The sequence below is a fragment of the Sorex fumeus genome, unplaced genomic scaffold (genome assembly GCF_029834395.1).
Source record: "Sorex fumeus unplaced genomic scaffold, SorFum_2.1 ptg000061l, whole genome shotgun sequence".
Classification (NCBI taxonomy): domain Eukaryota; kingdom Metazoa; phylum Chordata; class Mammalia; order Eulipotyphla; family Soricidae; genus Sorex; species Sorex fumeus.
The window spans coordinates 29,233,479-29,250,006 of NW_026606118.1; the positions used below are offsets into that span (position 1 = coordinate 29,233,479).

At 42.5% G+C, this 16,528-nt stretch overlaps 1 protein-coding gene across 6 annotated transcripts in view; it reads left to right on the forward strand.

Annotated features, from left to right (window-relative positions):
* MAP7 (microtubule associated protein 7) overlaps nucleotides 1–16,528 on the forward strand; it is a 165,391-nt gene that overhangs the window by 140,608 nt on the left and 8,255 nt on the right. For 4 of the 6 annotated variants that reach the window (XM_056125987.1, XM_056125985.1, XM_056125984.1 and 1 more), the window contains 8 exons: nucleotides 642–793; nucleotides 7,649–7,764; nucleotides 8,066–8,337; nucleotides 10,906–11,146; nucleotides 12,698–12,860; nucleotides 13,071–13,172; nucleotides 14,454–14,504; nucleotides 14,610–14,667. In XM_056125987.1, coding sequence (XP_055981962.1) covers nucleotides 642–793; nucleotides 7,649–7,764; nucleotides 8,066–8,337; nucleotides 10,906–11,146; nucleotides 12,698–12,860; nucleotides 13,071–13,172; nucleotides 14,454–14,504; nucleotides 14,610–14,667 — 1,155 coding nt within the window. The remainder of the gene's footprint in view (nucleotides 1–641; nucleotides 794–7,648; nucleotides 7,765–8,065; nucleotides 8,338–10,905; nucleotides 11,147–12,697; nucleotides 12,861–13,070; nucleotides 13,173–14,453; nucleotides 14,505–14,609; nucleotides 14,668–16,528) is intronic. The other 2 variants (XM_056125986.1, XM_056125989.1) reach the window with 1 other exon arrangement.

A 16,528-nucleotide genomic window follows, 5' to 3' on the forward strand; every position in this document is an offset into this window, starting at 1 on the left:
CATTTAATTTAACCTTTAAAGAAATAAAGCATTTATATAACTTTACGCTAGGAATTATTAGTTGTCATTGTAATGAGTCTTAACACCTGGTAAGACTTGATCATTTTACAGTTTGCAAATGCAGTTGCTTATTTTCCTTACTGCCAGTGTTAAACTTTACTCCTGAATTAGTTGTAGCATATCATGCTTTGCCTGTCGCTTGCTTGCTTCCTGTCTTTTCCACCTTTTGTTTCATCTTAAAACTAACTGGGAAAAAAATCTGAGTACATACTGGTCCCTATATAAGATTATCTTCTGTCACTAATATAGAGTTTTACCAGAACCATCAGATTATCAGAATATAAGACCTTTGCTTTCCATAAAGATTGGATGACACTTATGTACTTAATTTGTATTTAAAAAGCCAGATATCTTATATGATCCAGACTTTTCATTTGCATATGCATCCCTTTTGGACAAACAGTAAGTGGCTAAGATGTGAGGAGAGCTGGCAGTGATGGTTCTGGACGTCTTTAGGTAATAACTCTTCTTCCTACTTTTCTTTCTATTTCTGCTTCGCTCCTTTTCCTGAACCTGCTCTCAACTTTCCTCCAACTGCTCCTCTGGCACTCTTGTGTGTAAAACAATCACCTGCACCCTAGTTATCCCCATTTGTCCTCGTTCAGCATCTTGCAGCCCCTTCAACACCATGTCCTACAAAGCTGCACACTCTAGAAATTCGATGGACCGACCAAAACTCTTTGTAACGCCACCTGAGGGCTCTGCGAGGAGAAGGACAATGCATGGCACAGCGGTGAGTAGCTGTTGGGAGCAACCTGGCGAGTCTGGGAGCTTGTGCTGATTTTATGTAGAGTAGACCCCCACCCCAGGGTGAAGTGTGGGTGAAAGAGCAGGAGATGGCCACCTCCATTATCTCATCCATCCACCAGTCTTGAAGCTGGCTGGCAGGGCAGTAGGTTTCTCTTATTCACTTTTCACTGGCGGATCTTTGCCTCCCATAAAAATCTGAATTTGGGAAAGAACATTATATTCAAGGTGCTGCTGGTGCTTCCAAGTAAATGTGATGCCAACACTTTGTCAAAAGTCAGAAAACCTCTGAAGGGAAGGTCTGGTCTGCACTGCTTCTCCATTTTATTTATTTATTTATTTATTTATTTGCTTTTGGGGTCACACCCAGCTGTTCAGGTGTTCTTCCTGCCTTTGGGCTCAGGAATTACTTCTGGCGGTACTTGGGCTACCATATGGGATGCCAGGGATTGAACCCAGGTTGGCCGCGTGCAAGGCAAATGCCCTACCTGTACTATTGCTCCGACCCTTTTTTTAATTTTTTCTTTTTAGAAAGTTGTTCATGATTTATTGCATTCAACATTCCAATACCAATCCCACCACCATTGCACCTTCCCACAACCATTTTTTCCAGCTTCTCAATCACCTCTCAAGCTGCCTCTTCTGTTTATACCAGCAATACCCAGAAGCTAACCAGATCCCAAATAGGATTCACTAATAAAGCAAAATAAAACACTTTTTTAAATCTGAATAGTTCAGGCCCAGAGAAATAGTACGGCAGGTAAGCTGCTTGCCTGGGACCTAGCTAACCCAGGTTTGATCCCCAGCACCCTATATGGTCGCCCGAGTACTAGATCACTGAGCACCAGGAGTAACCCCTGAGTACTCCTGAGTTTCTCCAAGCTGGACATGACTCCCTGTCCCCTGTAGCTAATCCCTGTCAAGATCTAAATCTTAAAATATAATGACAATGTATTTTGAGAACACTAGTTATGTGCTAATTGATTCTCGAAAGGTAATTATAACTCAGATTTTTTGAAAAACAATATAATTTGTACTAATATTACTGGCAACTGGCTGAACAAGTGTTTTTACCATGCTGTAACTGCAGTGAGATCCCTTTATGTCTCTAAGGAGTTTTTCTATACCTTAAACTTAATGTTATTTGGTATCCCTTGAAAGACAGCCTTTGTTCTAGGATCTTCAGGCATTAGATTCTAGTCTTAAAAGACACACCAGTCAAGCAAAAGGTTCCTGCTCCCTCTCTCCCATCATTCCTTAATGAAGGGTTGGAATCATTTCTTAAAATCTTAACTTCCCAGAGCAATTTAGATTCATAAAGCTGATGGACACTTAAAAGCATTTGCTTAGGCCTTTGAGGATAATTTAAGAGTTGTAAGAGCTTGATAGCTCTGCCTCCAGGCAATTTACTTCCGAGCCCTTTGGGCTCTTAGAAATCAGTTTAAATTCCTGATTGAGTCACACCTCTAGCTCTTCTAACAAAAGGTGAAAAAGTTAAAAAAAAAAAAAACCCTACTTTTGATGTATGGGATATTTTCCTTCATTATCATATTGGTGCTTCAGAAATACTAAGTGGGCGCTAATTCAAATCGAATTAGAGACCATTAGGAAAATACAGTTTAGATATGTCTACATATGGCTACATAAATTTTCTAGCTTCATGCATCACCTCAACAAACCAGTGTCCTGACACCTTCAGGGGGAGAGTGCTAAAGAGTGATACACAGTGTAACAGACGTTCCTCCCTCCCTTTCATCTGTTTTTCCCCCCTTTCAATGATTGCTTGATTATGCAGAGGAGGCATTTGTGCCTAGATGAGAAAAGTACTTTTTCCCTCATTGGAGCATTTATGTAACCTTCCCTTGGTGGTGTCTCCCAGAATGCAGTCCCTAACACACCCCAGATAAAGTTTATTCTCACTTGTAGATTAAGCACTGGCTCATTGCTGGTTATAGTTTAACGATTCTTACATGTAGGATGGAGGGAAAGTGCTTCCCCAAGGAAAAATACCTTGTAATGGCTAAAAACAAAACTCAGCAAGCACTCCAGGATGGAAGGATGAGGGTTGACCCACAGGTCAAGCAGGTTGAATGATTGAGACCGGTCCCCTGATCTGGAACCCCCACTTTCTCACCAGCATTGCTTTTTGTTTTTAACATATTTGGTTTCTTTCTGTGTTTAATATGTTTTTCTTTTCACTTCTTCACAACCAGTTCTCTCCTCTCTTTTTTAATTCTTTTTTTTCCCCCGTGGTAGGTTTCCCAACAGTACTTGGGAGCTGCTCCAACTTTGTCTTGGGGGATCCTGCAGTGGGCATAGAACCCAGGCCTACTGCATGAAGCATACCAAGCTATTTCTCTAGCCCACTGGCAATTCTTTAGGTAGAATCTTATAGCTGGAAACAGCAAGAAAGTCAGAGCCTATAGGTACACTGTAGAATTCAGTTAAGTAATATCTACGAAGAGCTATTAAACATCTCAAAAGTGGCTAGGAGCTTAAAACTGGATTTTCCGTTTAATTTGATTTCATTTTTAAGTGTCTCATTGTAGTTTAAAGGACATTTTATTTAGTTTAGTCATTTTAATTAGAATTAAATTATTTGCATTGTACAGCCAGTCTCCAGAATTTTTTTAATTACTGCAAAACTGAGATTGCACACATTCAGCAACATGTCTGGTTTTTCCCTCCTCAGCTCCTGACCACCATTTTTCTATTCCTATAAATTTGAAAACTCCAGGTACCTCATACCACTAGAATCATACAATATTTGTCTTTCTGTGGCTGGCTTACTACTTAGAATGTTGTTCTCAAGTTTTCTCCATGTTGCTTCTTGTAACAGGATTTCTTTTGTTTTTAATTCCAATAACATTCTATCATGTTGGTGGGTGGATGGATGGATGGATGGATGGATGGATGGATGGATATCACATCCTGCCATTCTATTTATCTGTTTATGAATGTTTGAGGTGTATCTGTCCATTAGCTTCTGTGATATGGGCATGGGTGTGCAGAACTCCTTAATTTATTTTTTTAAGTTTTTGAGGAACTGCTATATACTTTTTCCTTCTGATTGTACCATTTATATGCCAACAGTGCATAATGATTCCTGATTTTCCACATCTTCCCCAGCATTTTTTTTCTTTTCTGATAGCCATCCTAATGGGTGTAAAGTGATATTTCATTATGCTTTTTATTTACATTTACCTACAAGTGATGTTAAACAATTTTTGCATGTTTGGGATTTTGTTGTTGTTATTTGTCATCATTTAAGAAATACCTTTGAAGAAAATTTGAATATCCTTTCCCAGTTCTAAAAATTATAATCTTTAATTTTGTTTTGTTACCCAAAAAATGTTTTTGATTACTTGAATGAAATTACAGTATCTGTCTTTTATTTTTAAATTTTTTGTTACTGAGTTGAAGTAGATGTTTATATATTTTGATATTAATCCCTGGCTAATATGTGACTTGCAGTTTGTTTCTTCCATTCTTTTTTTTTTTTTATCTTGCTTTGTCTGTCATTCCTTTGGTACACAGAAGCTTTTAAATTTGTACTCCCATTTGTCCGTTTTTGCTTTTGTTCCCCTATACTTTTGATGAACTATCTACCAAAGCATTACCAACCTGGTGCAAGGAAGCTTTTCCCCTGTTTTCTTCCCCCAAAAAACCATAATTGTAAGTTTTATGTTTAGGTCTTTAATCCCATTTTAATTTTTTTTTTTTAATGTGGGGAAGGTAAGGGCCTAAATTTTGCTTTTCTTTAGTTTTCCCAGCATCATTTGTCAGGGAAATTGTCAGTTCTTCCTTTGAATAATCCGGCATCCTTATCAGTGGTTCTTCTACCAAATATAGGAGTTTATTTCTGGGCTATGCTTGATTTCATTGGTAATAGGTCTGTCTTTGTGCCAGTGCTATGTTGTTTTGATTACCTTAGCTTTGATTTTTTTTAAAAAATTATTTAATTAAAGAACTGTGATTTTAAAAGTTGTTGAGATAGTTGAGTTTTATACATATAATATTTCAGCACCAGTCCCATAACCAGTGTCAGTTTTCCTCCATCAATGGTGTACTCCTTCGATTCTTCCACCTTTGCCCTCCTGCCTGCCTCCTTGACAGACATATTACAAAATTCAGTGGTTGTAGCTTAGATCTGAAATTTTCAGTGTTGTTGAGTCTATGCTTTGAATATGCAGCTGTGCAACTCTCCCACATCACCGATATAACTGAAGCCCTATTTCATTATTTCCCATTTTCAACTTGCCCCTTCCCCACTGATTTCTTTCCTTCTCTGCCTTCTCCCTAAACTCAGGGCAAGGGTGATCTCAGCATTCCCCAGCCCCTTTACTAAATTACCTTTCGTCATCCAGTCATTCTGTATGCCATAGATAAGTGAGATCATCCTGTGCTTGATGATTTTCTTTCTTTTTCTGGCTCAATTCACTCAACATGGTATCTTCTAGTTTCAGCCAGGTTGCAGCAAATTGCATGACTTCACTGTTCCTTGCAGCTGTTCCTTACAGTATTCTGTTGTGTATGTATACCCCAAATTTGGAGGTCTCATGTCTTCTCATTTTGAAACAAGAAGGTGTGAGACCTTGTTCATCCTTTTTTTTTTTAAGTTCTTCAGAGTCCCTCAAGTTTCATTCCGTATGAATATAGTGTTACAGATGAATTTTCTGTCTGAAAAAAAAAAGGTGCTGGGTTTTCATGAGGATTTCATGGAATCTCACAGAACGCCTTTCCATTTATCTTTAATTTCACCCAGTAGTGTGAATTTCTAGTTTTCTGTGTATAGTTTCTGCTTCCTTGGTTAAGTTTATTTGTAAGGTTTGTTTTTGTCATTTTGATATTAAAGCATTTTCTTTCTTTTCCTTTTAAATATTATTTAATTTTAATTCATTTAAATCTAAATTTAAATATCTGTAACCGGGGATGTGGCTTGGTGGGAAAGCACTTACCTTCCATGTATAAGCCCTGAGTTCGATGCCTGGCATTGAAAGATAAAAGACTACCATTGAGCATCTGAAATGTATTTTGTGAGACTGAATTTATTGTTCAGTTTTAAAGTGACTTAGATCTCTACTCAGAAAGTCAAGTGTGGAGGTCAGAGAGATAGTTCAGTGGGCTGAAGCACATGCCTTGCATGCAGAAGTCTCTGTTCGAGATCTGGCAATAATGTATTATGCCCTGAGCATCACCAGAAGTGCCCCCGAGCTCAGAACCAGGAGTAGCTCCAGAGCATTGCTGTACCCCTCTCCCCAAAAATGAAAACCACAGAGACAAGTGTGACTAGAAGTAACCATTTTGGGAAAGAATTGATTTTAATGGCACTTTAATAAAGACTATTTAAGGAGAGTACACTTTGCAGCACTCAGGCCGTCAGACTACTGGTCAGATTAGACTGAGAAAACCTGAGGAATATCACCTAGGACGCCCCCGCAGATATTTTTATTCCAGGGGAAAACAGTATAATAAAGGGCTTGGTACTATCTTCAATTTAAGGCTCCTCTGAAGGTCTCTGAACATATCCTTCTAGATAAGGGGAGGCTGCTGCTTTTCTAAAACTTTTCCTTTACTGGTACTTCGGTGTTTTCTCCCAGCTGTCGCCAGTCCATCATCTAGGACACTAGGAAGGGTGGAGATGCAGTAGAGAATGGAGATACACAGTGAGGACACAGGAGAGAAGTAGGGACAAGAAGGCATGGGGAGTTGCCCTTTGAGCCTGGCTGGGAAGAAGGAAAGCATTGGGCCTCCTGCAGCTACTGGCCTCAACCTGTTGGGGCAGCCCTTTCCTCCCTTGCTTTCCTGCTGGTGTCCCACAGAGGAAGGGCTTAAGGCACTCCCCCAGGTGCCCCAACCAACAAAAATGAGTTTTGTTCCCATTGACTTGGCACTTTTTGTCCTTGTTTTTCTTTTGTTGTTAAGTAGTGCTGTTGAGAGAGCTCAGGACCCCACACTTGCCCGCCTAATGTTCTGCCATTGAGCCACTTCCCTGGCCCTCCTGGTTGATTTTAGACTATTCCAACTCCTTCTGCTTCCCTTTACCCATTTCCACTTTGCATCTCTCCAGCTGAATTTCTCGTGAGCAGTCAGAGGGAAGCCGAAGCTTTGACCCATTCTAGAATTTCAGTTTCATGCCTAGTAAGAATACTAAAGACTGCTAAAATCCCCCACCGCAAACCTGCCTTTCCTTACATGAGAATGTTGAAGAGGCTTGTATAGCAATCAATACGAAGGGGGAAAAAATGAGTTAATGTCTAATATAGCAGATATAAATTCGTTTTTCATCTGGGCTGAAAAAATTAAAATCCTTAAGAATGAAGGTGGGGAGGGAAGCCAGTGAGAAAGTACGGGGGTTAAGGCATTTGCCTCTGTACAGCTGACCTCAGTTCATTCCTTTGCAGTGCCAAGAGTGAGTCCTGAGCAATGGTGTGTGTGGCCCAAAAACAAAAGACATGAAAGGGCCATTTTAATTAAAGCTCTATTAAGCTCCTTGGTCTTGCAGTGGGGTGGAATGAATAAATATGGGAAAACTTAGAATCTATTTCTCAAAAGTCATTAAAATAGATGGTGGCTCAGGGGATGGAACCATAGCACAGCAGGTAGGGCCTTTTGCCTTGCATGCGGCCAACCCGGGTTCAATTCCTAGCATCCTATATCATCCGCTGAGCACCTCCAGGAGTAATTCCTGAGTGCAGAACCAGGAGTAACCCTTGAACATCACTGGTGTGATCCAAAAAGCAAAAAAAAAAAGTAGATGGTGGCTCTACTATCGGGTATTCTGAAGGTAATTGTCCTATACATGGAAAAAAACCCAATGATCATGTTTCTCTGGATTTAGGGCTATAAAAGAGAGCGGGACAGAGAGAATGTGCCCTTCCACCTCACCACTGGCTTCCGAAGGGCTCTCTCACCATCCAATCCCAAAACCAGATCACCAGCCTCCTCTCGACTTTGGTACGTAAAGTAGACTCGCTGTTCTAGTCCACATTGGAGAATCAGTAGCCTCCAACCTTTGAGCTCTTCTGCCATGCTGTCTGGCCTTGACTTAGGGAATAAACCATTTTCCTTAAAAAAAAAAAACTGGGGTGTCTCTAAGGGGTGTGTGTGTGTGTGTGTGTGTGTGTGTGTGTGTGTGTTTGGCACATAAGAGACAAGAGCTCATAGATAGTTTTATCCCTTGACATGGTAGAGGGGTGGGGGAGGAAGATTCTAGAAAATCTGCACTGACTTCCTTTTCCATTTGTTTATTGCCCAGGCTCCCATCCAAATCCTTTCCTCATTTACCTGGCACACCCAGACCAATGTCTGCCCTGCCTTCAGGACCAGGCAAAGTGAGCCCTGCTCAGCCCCGACCCGCTTCCCCGGGCAATGTTCGCCCTGTCAAGAGAGAAACCGAGAGAAAAGACCCTGACAAGGAAACTCCGCGCGTTGCCAACGAGCCATCCCTGAAGAGCCGAACACCTCTAGTGAAGGTAGAGGAAGCCCCCCTGGAAGAGGGGATATCTGTGGAGTCAGAGCCGGCCCCCGGTAAGAGCCAGCAGACGGCTGCGGGTGGGTGAACTTTCAGCTCTCTTTGCCTTCATGTCCTGGTTCTCCTGTGCTATTCTCACTTCGCATTTGCCTTCGCGTTATTCTGTTTCTCATTTGATTTTTTCCCCCCATCCTTTGCCCATTGCTGATGGAGAGGGGAGGGGTGGGAGGTCAGGGGGATGCACTCTTGGTTGAGTCGCCGAAGTGTTCACGTTTGCCATGTGCAGCAATGTGAGGAGTCACGGTGCCCTCCTGCCAGTCTGCAGAGCAGGCTTTCTGCCACTCTGCTGTCCCTTGGCCCCTTGGCATTTCCTCCCTATAGAGGACTTAGGAATTTACTCCGAGGCATCCTGAAGGGCCCTAACTAAGTCTGCCATTCTTGCATAGAAAGGAAATAGAATCACAAATCCAAAAGCCTCTGGTTAGAGCTAATGTCACCTCAGGTGTGATCACTGACTCCTTTTATTGCATCACAGTCGTTACCTCTTGGCGTGTAATAATGTGTCCCAAAACCTTGCCGCAATGGTTGCCGCATCACAGAGATTTGAGGCCAGCAGTTGAGAAGCAGCTTGGGGTTGAGGCTCCTGTAAGTGATTTCAGCAGGAGGCCTTTATTTCCCGACAAGAGAACTTCTTGTAGGGTTGTTGGATGTCCTCTCAGTCTTGGCTGCCTGCTCTGCTGATTTGCCCCAGAGTGAGTAATCCTACGAGAGAGAGAGAGAGAGAGAGAGAGAGAGAGAGAGAGAGAGAGAGAGAGAGAGAGAGAAATAGAAGGAATCCAGAGTATCTTAAGCTGACTTAGGCATCACAAAATTTTGTGATTTCTTCATTTGACATTCGCCATATAAGTGGAGGAGGAGGATGTAGGCAAATAGATAGGGGGACCCTGGTAATTATTTGGTGGGGGGAGGGGATAATAAAACTAAGAGGAAATTTTCTAGTCCTATAGTAGTCCAAAGTCATGAGTCTCAAACCCTTTAAGATGAAAAAAACAAGTTTTTTGGCTGTGGAGTAAATGAGCTACCACTCCATGCAGAAATTTTGAATCATTTGGAAATTTAAAATCATTTGGAACTAGGAATTTAGTATTCTTAATGGAAGTTGTCTTAGTTCTAAAGTTTTTTTCCTTAAAACTTAATTTGAGGGGCTAGAGCAATAGCAGGTAGGGTGTATGCCTTGCACATGGTCAACCTGGGTTCGATTTCCAGCATCCCATATGGTCCCTGAGCACCGCCAGGGGTAATTCCTGAGTGCATGAGCCAGGAGTAACCCCTGTGCATCACCGGGTATGACCCAAAAAAGGGAGAAAAAAAAACCTTAATTTGAGGCTGGCGAGATAGTACAAGAGTTCAGACCTTTGCCATGCAATATGGCTGACTCCTTTTTGATTCCTGCCACTGGGTATGGTCCCCTGAGCACCCTCAGAGTGGAGTAGGAGCAAAGAAAGAGCAGGTGGCTCAAGACAGATACTAAGTTTTGTTAGTGAACAGTGTTAATTTGCATGGACATTCTCCTGAAAGTAAAGGGAAATTTGTGCAAGTCAGGATGTGGCTCAGAGATGTAGAATAGAACATGCCTTGTATGTGTAAGGTCTCAAATTTGATCCCTGTCACTGCATAGCCCTCTTAAGTACCACCTGGAGCAGCCCTGGCACCCTCAGGTACCTTCAACAAGGGAGAGGAGAAAGGAGGAGAAAAAAATTAAAATGAAGAATTTTGTGGAAGCAGAAGTAGTACAAGTCTTAAAGTGGAATGGTCAGTGCCAGACTTCACAGGCCCCAAGCCTTGTGCTCCTGGTGTCCCATAGCCCATGTGCCCAGACCTGGCATAGCTAAGCACATTCACAGAAACTTTGGCTCCGATCATGTAGAAATTAGAGAGAGAGTGGGGGGTTGGGGGGGCTCTTTCCTTAGGTATCATCCTTCCAGCCTGAATCTGGCCTGGCAGCATGGATGCTGAGAATCATAGAAAGACTTTAGTAATAAGCAGTCACTAAAGAAAGAAAGGGGATGGGGCTGGAGTGATAGTACAAGAGTAGGGCATTTGCCTTGCATGTAGCCGACCTAGGTTTGATCCCCGGCATCCCATATGGTCCCCTAAGCACCGCCAGGAGTAACCCCTGAGCATCGCCGGGTGTGACCCAAAAAGCCAAAAAAAGGGGGGGTGAGGGGGTAAAGTTGGTTTTTTAATTTTTTTTTTAATGTAATGAAAGACAAATTAAAATCACATCTTTTTGCTCGGGGTACAACTTCCCAGAGTTGTAACACAGGATCTCCACTCGGTTCACATTGAGTAGATCCTGTTAACTGATTGACCACGTGTGAAAATAAAGACGAGGCGGCATTGTGGCAGCTTTGTTGGACGTCTCGCTTACACATGCAGCTTTTTGTTTTCTGTTGCTTGGCTACATGTAGAATACCGTGAAACCGTGAGAACACACAGTAATAAGCATTCCCTTTTCTTCTCCAATGATGAATTCTAGGCCTGGGGTGTGGGGAATGCTAGTTTTTGTTTTATTCTTTGGGTTTTGTTTCCAGCTGGTTTTCTTCTTGTACCTGTTTGTGCAGCTGCTCCAGCCATGGCCCCGGCCCCAGCCCCCTCTCCAGTCCCGGCTCCTGTTCCGGCCTCGGCCTCAGCCCCCACGCCGGGCCCAGGCCCATCACCCACTGTGACCGCCTCGCCGAAGACCTCCGCAGGCACCACTGACCCAGAAGAGGCCACCAGGTTGCTAGCTGAGAAGAGACGGCTGGCCCGGGAACAGAGAGAGAAGGAGGAAAAGGAGAAGAGAGAAAGGGAAGAACTGGAAAGGTAAAAGGCACAGTGGTTGCTTTGGCGACATGTTGTCAGTGAGACCCTAGTGATGCCTTGGAGTGAGTCCTTTCCCGTCTAAGTCCCAGAAGTAGAAATAATGGAGGTGGAGGTGAACTGATTGACTCTTTCTGAATTCCTTTTACCTGCTGTTCTTCTCACTCCTAGAGGACTCTCTGAGATCACATTTTCCTGTTTTAAAGGTAGCACAACAGAATTGGAGGAGTGAAGGAAAAAGGTTTAAATGGGAAAGAAAAAACATTAAGGAGATTTCAATAACTGTATGTTTTGAGTAGTCCTGAGTCACTCTGAGGAGAGTGTGGGTGTATGTACATAAATGCACACACATGCATTTACGTAACTCTGCCTATCATAGAGGTACAGTTGTGCAATTGTTTTTACTCACCTATCTCTAATCTCCATGTTTCCTCATTATATTTCTTAATTATTTTAAGGCTGCATAATTAGAGCTCATATTTTCTTCTTTCTAGCTAGAACACCTCCCAGGATAGCCGGGTGAGACTGTAAAATGCCCAATAATTGCCTGCCAAGACACTGTGCCAGGCACAGTTTGCTTGCCTGATCCCCTTCTGAGGCTAATAAGGCTAATGTCAATATAATTGTTCTTCAGATAAGCAGGACTGTGCCTTCGGGAAGAAATGGAGCCCCACTCTAGCTGCCATCTTGAAGGTACCCTGCCCTTGGCCTCAGCAGGCAGCCAAATATCCATCTTCCTCCTATCTGGTGACAGAACATTAAGTAAAGTAAAGTAAAGGCCCTCCCGTTGATCATCGATTTGCTCGAGCGGGCCCAGTAACGTCTCCATTGGAGACTTTGTTGTTACTGTGTCTGGCATATCGAATACTCTCGGTAGCTTGCCGGGCTCTCCGAGAGGGGCGGAGGAATCGAACTCAGGTCGGCCATGTTGGCTGCGTGCAAGGCAAATGCCCTACCCGCTGTGCTATCGCTCTTTTATTATTTGCCGAGATAGCTCCCTTTTTTTTTTTTTTGCTTATTTTTCCACGAAGAAGTCATATCATTGAATTAAACAAATCTTAGCCTTTAAAGATTGTTAAATTCCAGGTCCCCTAAAATATTTTTTTCCTCAAACTCTTAGTGGTTTCCTTTTGCTTCTGTTTACCACAGACTGAGAAGATGAGGACGAAAACAGGGTGATTCTTATTTTCGTTCCCTAACAATGTTGTACTTGTCAAGGAGATTTTTTTTTTAATTTGTTTATTAGAGAGGTACTGTTACAGACTTACAAACTTTCGTGCTTGCGTTTCAGTCATACAATGATCCAGTACCCATCCCTCCACCAGTGCCCATTCTCCACTACCGATGGTCCCAGTATCCCTCCCCCCACCCCCACCTAGTCCCCCCACCTCACCCCACCTCTGTGGCAGGTGCATTCCCTTTTGCTCTCTCTTTCTCAGGAGGAGATACTTTTCCAGATATCTGAACACACCTTCCTTGCAGTAACCACACACTGCTTCTCCTCATTGTTGTTGTTTTTTGTTTTTTGTTTTTGTGTTTTTAATCTTTTTTCAGACAAAAAAGAGAAGAGTTGGCTCAAAGGGTGGCTGAAGAGAGATCTCGGCGGGAGGAAGAATCCCGAAGGCAGGAAGCCGAGCAGGCCCGCGAGAAGGAGGAGCAGTTGAGGCGGCAGGCAGAGGAGCGCGAGCGGGAGGAGCTGGAGCGCGCCCAGAGACAGGTGGGGGCGCTGGGGTCCCTGAAGGGAAGCGGCCCTTGGGCAGGGGACAGTGTCCTTGTCTCTGGAAGGGTCCGGCGTCCTCTGCTCACGCTCATTGCCCACGCGATGCTGTCGGCCACTTGACCTCAATTCAAGATGCCCAGGGAAATTGAGGCAGTGGGCAGAGCCAGCCTCGGTGTGAGGAGCACCATGCTGAATTTGTGTTTCCAGAAGGAAGAAGAAGCTCGGGTTCGGGAAGAAGCAGAGAGGGCCCGGCAGGAAAGGGAGAAGCATTTCCAGAAGGAAGAACAGGAGCGCCTGGAGAGAAAGAAGGTGACCAGAAGCCTGGGGCACTAACTGTTGAGATACTTACTTTCTATTATTATTATTTTTGGTGTGTGGAGGGAGGTCATTTTAAATTTTTTTTAACCTTTTTGTTTGTTTTCAAATTGAGGTACTGTATTTTACAATCTTTTTTTACAATATTTTTGATGATGGTTTCTCATGCACATAATTCCAACACCAGACCCATCTCCAATGAACACACCTCCCTCCCTCAGCTTCTCTGCCCCGGCCTTTTAGCAACACCCCCTCTGCACAAAACTTAGTTTTGTGGGTCAGTTCTCTTGTGTTGCCTTTGGCCCTTTGTGGCTCCTTTGCTGTTTATCTCTAAGTCCCACATGTAAGTGAGAACATTCCATATCTTGGAGCAACTGGGCCCACTGACTAGCCATCCATACACAAATGTGCAGGCAGAAGAGGCAGTGCAGGGAGTGAGGCACACTTGCCTTGCACACTGTAGACACAGGTTCGATCCCCCAGCACCGTGTATGGTCCCATTACCAAGAGTACAGGAGTAAGCTCTGAGCATAGCTAAGTGTGGCACCAAAATAACAGCAAAAAGAAAAAAAAATGTATTCCTACTTATTGAAGAAAATTGAAGTTGCTCTTTGTATTATTAATACAATTTTTGGTTAGGGTTTTTGTGTTGCTTTTTTTTTTTATTTTTTATTTGCCCATTACAGAGTATAGTACAGCGGGTAGGGCATTTGCCTTGCACGAGGCCAACCCGGGTTCGATTCCTCTGTCTCTCTCAGAGAGCCCAGCAAGCTACCAAGAGTATCTCACCCGCACGGCAGAGCCTGGCAAGCTCCTCGTAGCATATTCGATATGCCAAAAACAGTAACAAGTCTCACAATGGAGACATTACTGGTGCCTGCTCAAGCAAATTGATGAACAATGGGATGACAGTGCTATAGTGCTTTTTTTTTTTTTTTTGGTGTTTTTGGTTTTGGGTCTATACCTTGTGAGGCTCAAGGGTTACTCCTGGCAGTGCTCGAAAGACCATCTGGTATGCCCAGGAACGAACCTCAGTCAGCCACATGAAGGCAAATGCACTGCTAACTGCTGTACTATCTCTCCAGTCCTTCTCTTCATTTTTATCCAAAATAATTCTTACTCATGGCTTAATCTAGTTCTAACTGCTTTGGCTATAGAATAAAGTAATGGATGTTATATTGTCCCAGATTAACATGTTATCCACAGATGATTTGTTGTGCCAGGCAATTTTGTTTTCTGTAAGTGATCTTTCGCTCAATTATTCCTTGCTTGTAGCGACTTGAGGAAATTATGAAAAGAACCAGGAAAACAGAAGCTCCAGATAAGGTAATGAGATGACCATTTTTTAACTTTGTTAAGAACTTTGTTTTCCCCTTTACTTTTACTTTCTCCTTTAAACACTAAAAATTCCCTTTTTCCCCTTCTTTGTAGAAAACTCTTGATCAGAGAAATGGAGATATAGCCAAGGGAGCTCTCACTGGAGAAACAGGTACTTATTTCTGAGCACTTAATTCAAGTCTAGAGTTTAACTTAATTGAAGTCAAAATAAATCATTGATTAAAAATATACTTACAGAACCATCAGTATATGTCACCTAGTTCACAGATTTTCCCCTTGTTTATAACTCTCTAGCATTTGGCATTCTTGGTGTTTGGTTTTTATCTTTTCTATATTCTTATGAATGTGAAATAAGCTTATTTTACATTACTGATAAGTTTGTATTTACTTATGTGTGTGTCACTATAGATATATAATAACTCCCTAAGTATGTGTATATGTATATATGTATAAATTTATATTAAGAGAACTTTTATTAAATATAAAATTAAATTTCACTCATTTACTACTTGCCAAAGTAACGTGTATATTTGCTCTTAAGATCCTTGTTTTTTAAAAAAAAATCTTTTGTTGTTGTTGTTGTTGTTGTTTTAGTTTATTTATAATTGAATCACCTTGAGATACATAGTTACAAAGTTGTTCATAATTGGGTTTCTGTCATACAGTGTTCCAACACCCATCCTTTCACCCAAGTTTATCCAGCTAGTGTATATTTCCCACCACCAATAGCCCCAGTCACTCTCCTGTACCCTACACCTCACTCTCTCTCTCTCTCTCTCTTCCTCCCTCTCTCCCTCCTTCCCTCCCTCCCTTCCTCTCGCTTCCCTTTGTCCCCCTCTCTTTCCCCTTCCCTCCCTCCCCGATTCCCCTTTTGGGCATTATAGCTTGCATTACAAAAACTGAAATGTTATCATGCATATCCCTTTACTTTCAGCATTCAGTTCTTGTCCAGTGATCCCTTCCAAATATTGTTGTACTGGTTCTTTATCCTAACTGCCCTCCACCCCATACATACTTGTAGCAAGCTTCCAGCCGTGAGCCAGTATTCCTGGCCCCTGTTTTTTCTATCCTTGAATATTAGTCTTATACTATGTTCTTTTTATATCTCATAAATTAGTGCAGTCATTCTGTATCTGTCCCTCTTCTTTTGACTCATTTCACTCAGTCTGATACTCTCCATGTCCATCCATTTATAAGCAAATTTCATGACTTCATTCTTCCTTGCTCTGGAAGTGCTTAGGGGACCATATGGAGAGCCAGGGATCAAGCCCAGGTGGGCCAGGTACAAGGCAAGTGCCTTATTAGCTGTACTGCCTTGGGATTTTTTTTGGTTTGGTTTGTTTTTTTTTCCATTTTGGTTTTTTGGGTCACACCCAGTAATGCTGATGGGTACTTCTGGCGTTGCACTCAGGAATTACTCTTGTCAGTGCTCAGAGGTCAATATGGGATGTTGGGGATCAAACCCAGGTCAGCCACATGCAAGGCAAATGCTCTACCCACTGTACTATAGCTCTGGCCTCCAGATGTACTGTCCCTCCAGACCCAGGGTTATCAGTGCAGGTTGGTAAGTTTATAGGCATATCAAGAGTCTGTAAATTCCTATCAGTAGACTCCTTTCAGGAGTTCAGAGACTGCCTGTTAACAGCTTGGGAAATTGGGGAGCTTGGAAATTATCAATTACTTCCTTGCTTCAGTTAAGTCAATCTTTGAGCCGGTGGCAGTTTTATTGAATTTGTGCCAGACAGTGAAATCACATTTGGATTCACATCAATTACTCTCTCAAGTTGAAACTGCCACAAATTTCCCTGAAACTCTGACCTTTACAAAGGTTGACAAGACTTTAACCCTGTCCCAAATTTTATAGTCAGGCATCAATATTGTTGACCTAACTAAGCTGTATTCCATCATTGGGTGCTGGAAAATAAGGTAGCAGTGTGGGTATAATTCACTGTGTCTTCCAGGTCAGTGATAGCCTGTCATTATAAATGTGACCAGGACACAACCGAGTTTTA